This window comes from Rhagoletis pomonella, unplaced genomic scaffold (assembly GCF_013731165.1).
Source record: "Rhagoletis pomonella isolate Grant_MI unplaced genomic scaffold, Rhpom_1.0 Rhpom_scaffold_22682, whole genome shotgun sequence".
NCBI classification, from domain to species: Eukaryota; Metazoa; Arthropoda; class Insecta; order Diptera; family Tephritidae; genus Rhagoletis; species Rhagoletis pomonella.
Window position 1 is genome coordinate 1 of NW_023481185.1, and position 2,029 is coordinate 2,029.

General features: G+C 40.2%; 1 protein-coding gene across 1 annotated transcript; it reads left to right on the forward strand.

Annotated features, from left to right (window-relative positions):
• Positions 1-74: 74 nt before the first annotated feature.
• LOC118732577 lies at positions 75-755 on the forward strand (the record flags this gene model as incomplete). The annotated part of the gene is made up of 1 exon (XM_036461706.1): positions 75-755. A coding segment is annotated over one exon (681 nt), but the record flags the coding sequence as incomplete, so codon positions are not given.
• Positions 756-2,029: the final 1,274 nt, after the last annotated feature.

Consider the following 2,029-nt stretch of genomic DNA (forward strand, 5'->3'; position numbering starts at 1 on the left):
CGCTTCAATATATTGATACAAGTAACTTTAATATTCCCGATGGGATCTGTCTTGCGGATCCCTTATTTTTTAAGCCACAGCGTATTGAGATGCTACTAAGCACAGAGTTATTTTTTGCTTGCCTTCAAGATGGCAAAATATCCCTCGGTCCTGGCCTACCTTGCTTACAAAACACGGCTTTTGGTTGGATCGCAGGTGGGGTAATTGAACATTCAACAAACGATTCTGCATTCATTTGCAATATCGCTGTAAACGCAGAGTCACCTAAGGCAGATGATATTCTCAAGCGATTTTGGGAAATTGAAGAGTTCCCGCAATCTAATCCAGTTCTATCAGAAGAAGAGTCTTATTGTGAGAAACATTTTCTTAAAAACGTGACCGTTCTCAACAACGGTCGAATACAAGTCCGCTTACCATTCAAAACCGCACCTTCTGTATTAGGCAACTCATATGAAAACGCCAAGAAAAGGTTTCTACTGCTCGAGCGCCGTTTGAGCCGTAATACTGAATTGAAGCAAATGTATGAGAACTTTATGAAGGAATATGAAGATTTGGGACATATGTCGCGCGTAGTCGATGTTGAGTTAAGCAACCCACATTTTGTGATACCACACCATTGCGTCATGCGACCAGAGAGTACAACAACAAAGTTGCGTGTAGTTTTCGATGGCTCGGCAAGCACATCATCATGTAAATCGCTTAATGAAATACTAATGGTAGGAGCAACTATTCAACAGGAACTTAATAACGGGTGATTTTTTAAGAGCTTGATACCTTTTTTTTTAAAAAAAACGCATAAAATTTGCAAAATCTCATCGGTTCTTTATTTGAAACGTTAGATTGGTCCATGACATTTACTTTTTGAAGATAATTTCATTTAAATGTTGACCGCGGCTGCGTCTTAGGTGGTCCATTCGGAAAGTCCAATTTCGGGCAACTTTTTCGAGCATTTCGGCCGGAATAGCCCGAATTTCTTCGGAAATGTTGTCTTCCAAAGCTGGAATAGTTGCTGGCTTATTTCTGTAGACTTTAGACTTGACGTAGCCCCACAAAAAATAGTCTAAAGGCGTCAAATCGCATGATCTTGGTGGCCAACTTACCGGTCCATTTCTTGAGATGAATTGTTCTCCGAAGTTTTCCCTCAAAATGGCCATAGAATCGCGAGCTGTGTGGCATGTAGCGCCATCTTGTTGAAACCACATGTCAACCAAGTTCAGTTCTTCCATTTTTGGCAACAAAAAGTTTGTTAGCATCGAACGATAGCGATCGCCATTCACCGTAACGTTGCGTCCAACAGCATCTTTGAAAAAATACGGTCCAATGATTCCACCAGCGTACAAACCACACCAAACAGTGCATTTTTCGGGATGCATGGGCAGTTCTTGAACGGCTTCTGGTTGCTCTTCACTCCAAATGCGGCAATTTTGCTTATTTACGAAGCCATTCAACCAGAAATGAGCCTCATCGCTGAACAAAATTTGTCGATAAAAACACATTTCGAACCGAACACTGATTTTGGTAATAAAATTCAATGATTTGCAAGCGTTGCTCGTTAGTAAGTCTATTCATGATGAAATGTCAAAGCATACTGAGCATCTTTCTCTTTGACACCATGTCTGAAATCCCACGTGATCTGTCAAATACTAATGCATGAAAATCCTAACCTCAAAAAAATCACCCTTTATAACGCTTTTGTCTTTTCGTTTGCATCGGTTTGCGATCACAGCCGATATATCTAAAATGTATCGCCAATTTCTTGTCGAAAAGGATGATCGGAAGTTTCAATTAATTATTTGGAGAAATAAAGAAGATGAGCCCCTTCAAATGTTCGAGCTCAATACCGTTACTTATGGTTTAGCATGTCCCCATTCTTAGCAATCCGTAGTTTGTTTCACATTGCCGATTTACACAGCAAAACGCACCCAGTAGGTGCGGCTATTATTAAAAGGGACTTCTACGTAGATGATTTATTGATATTGATATTGGTCTTCCAACTTTGCTATAACGAAATCCATTTCGGCAAAACAGC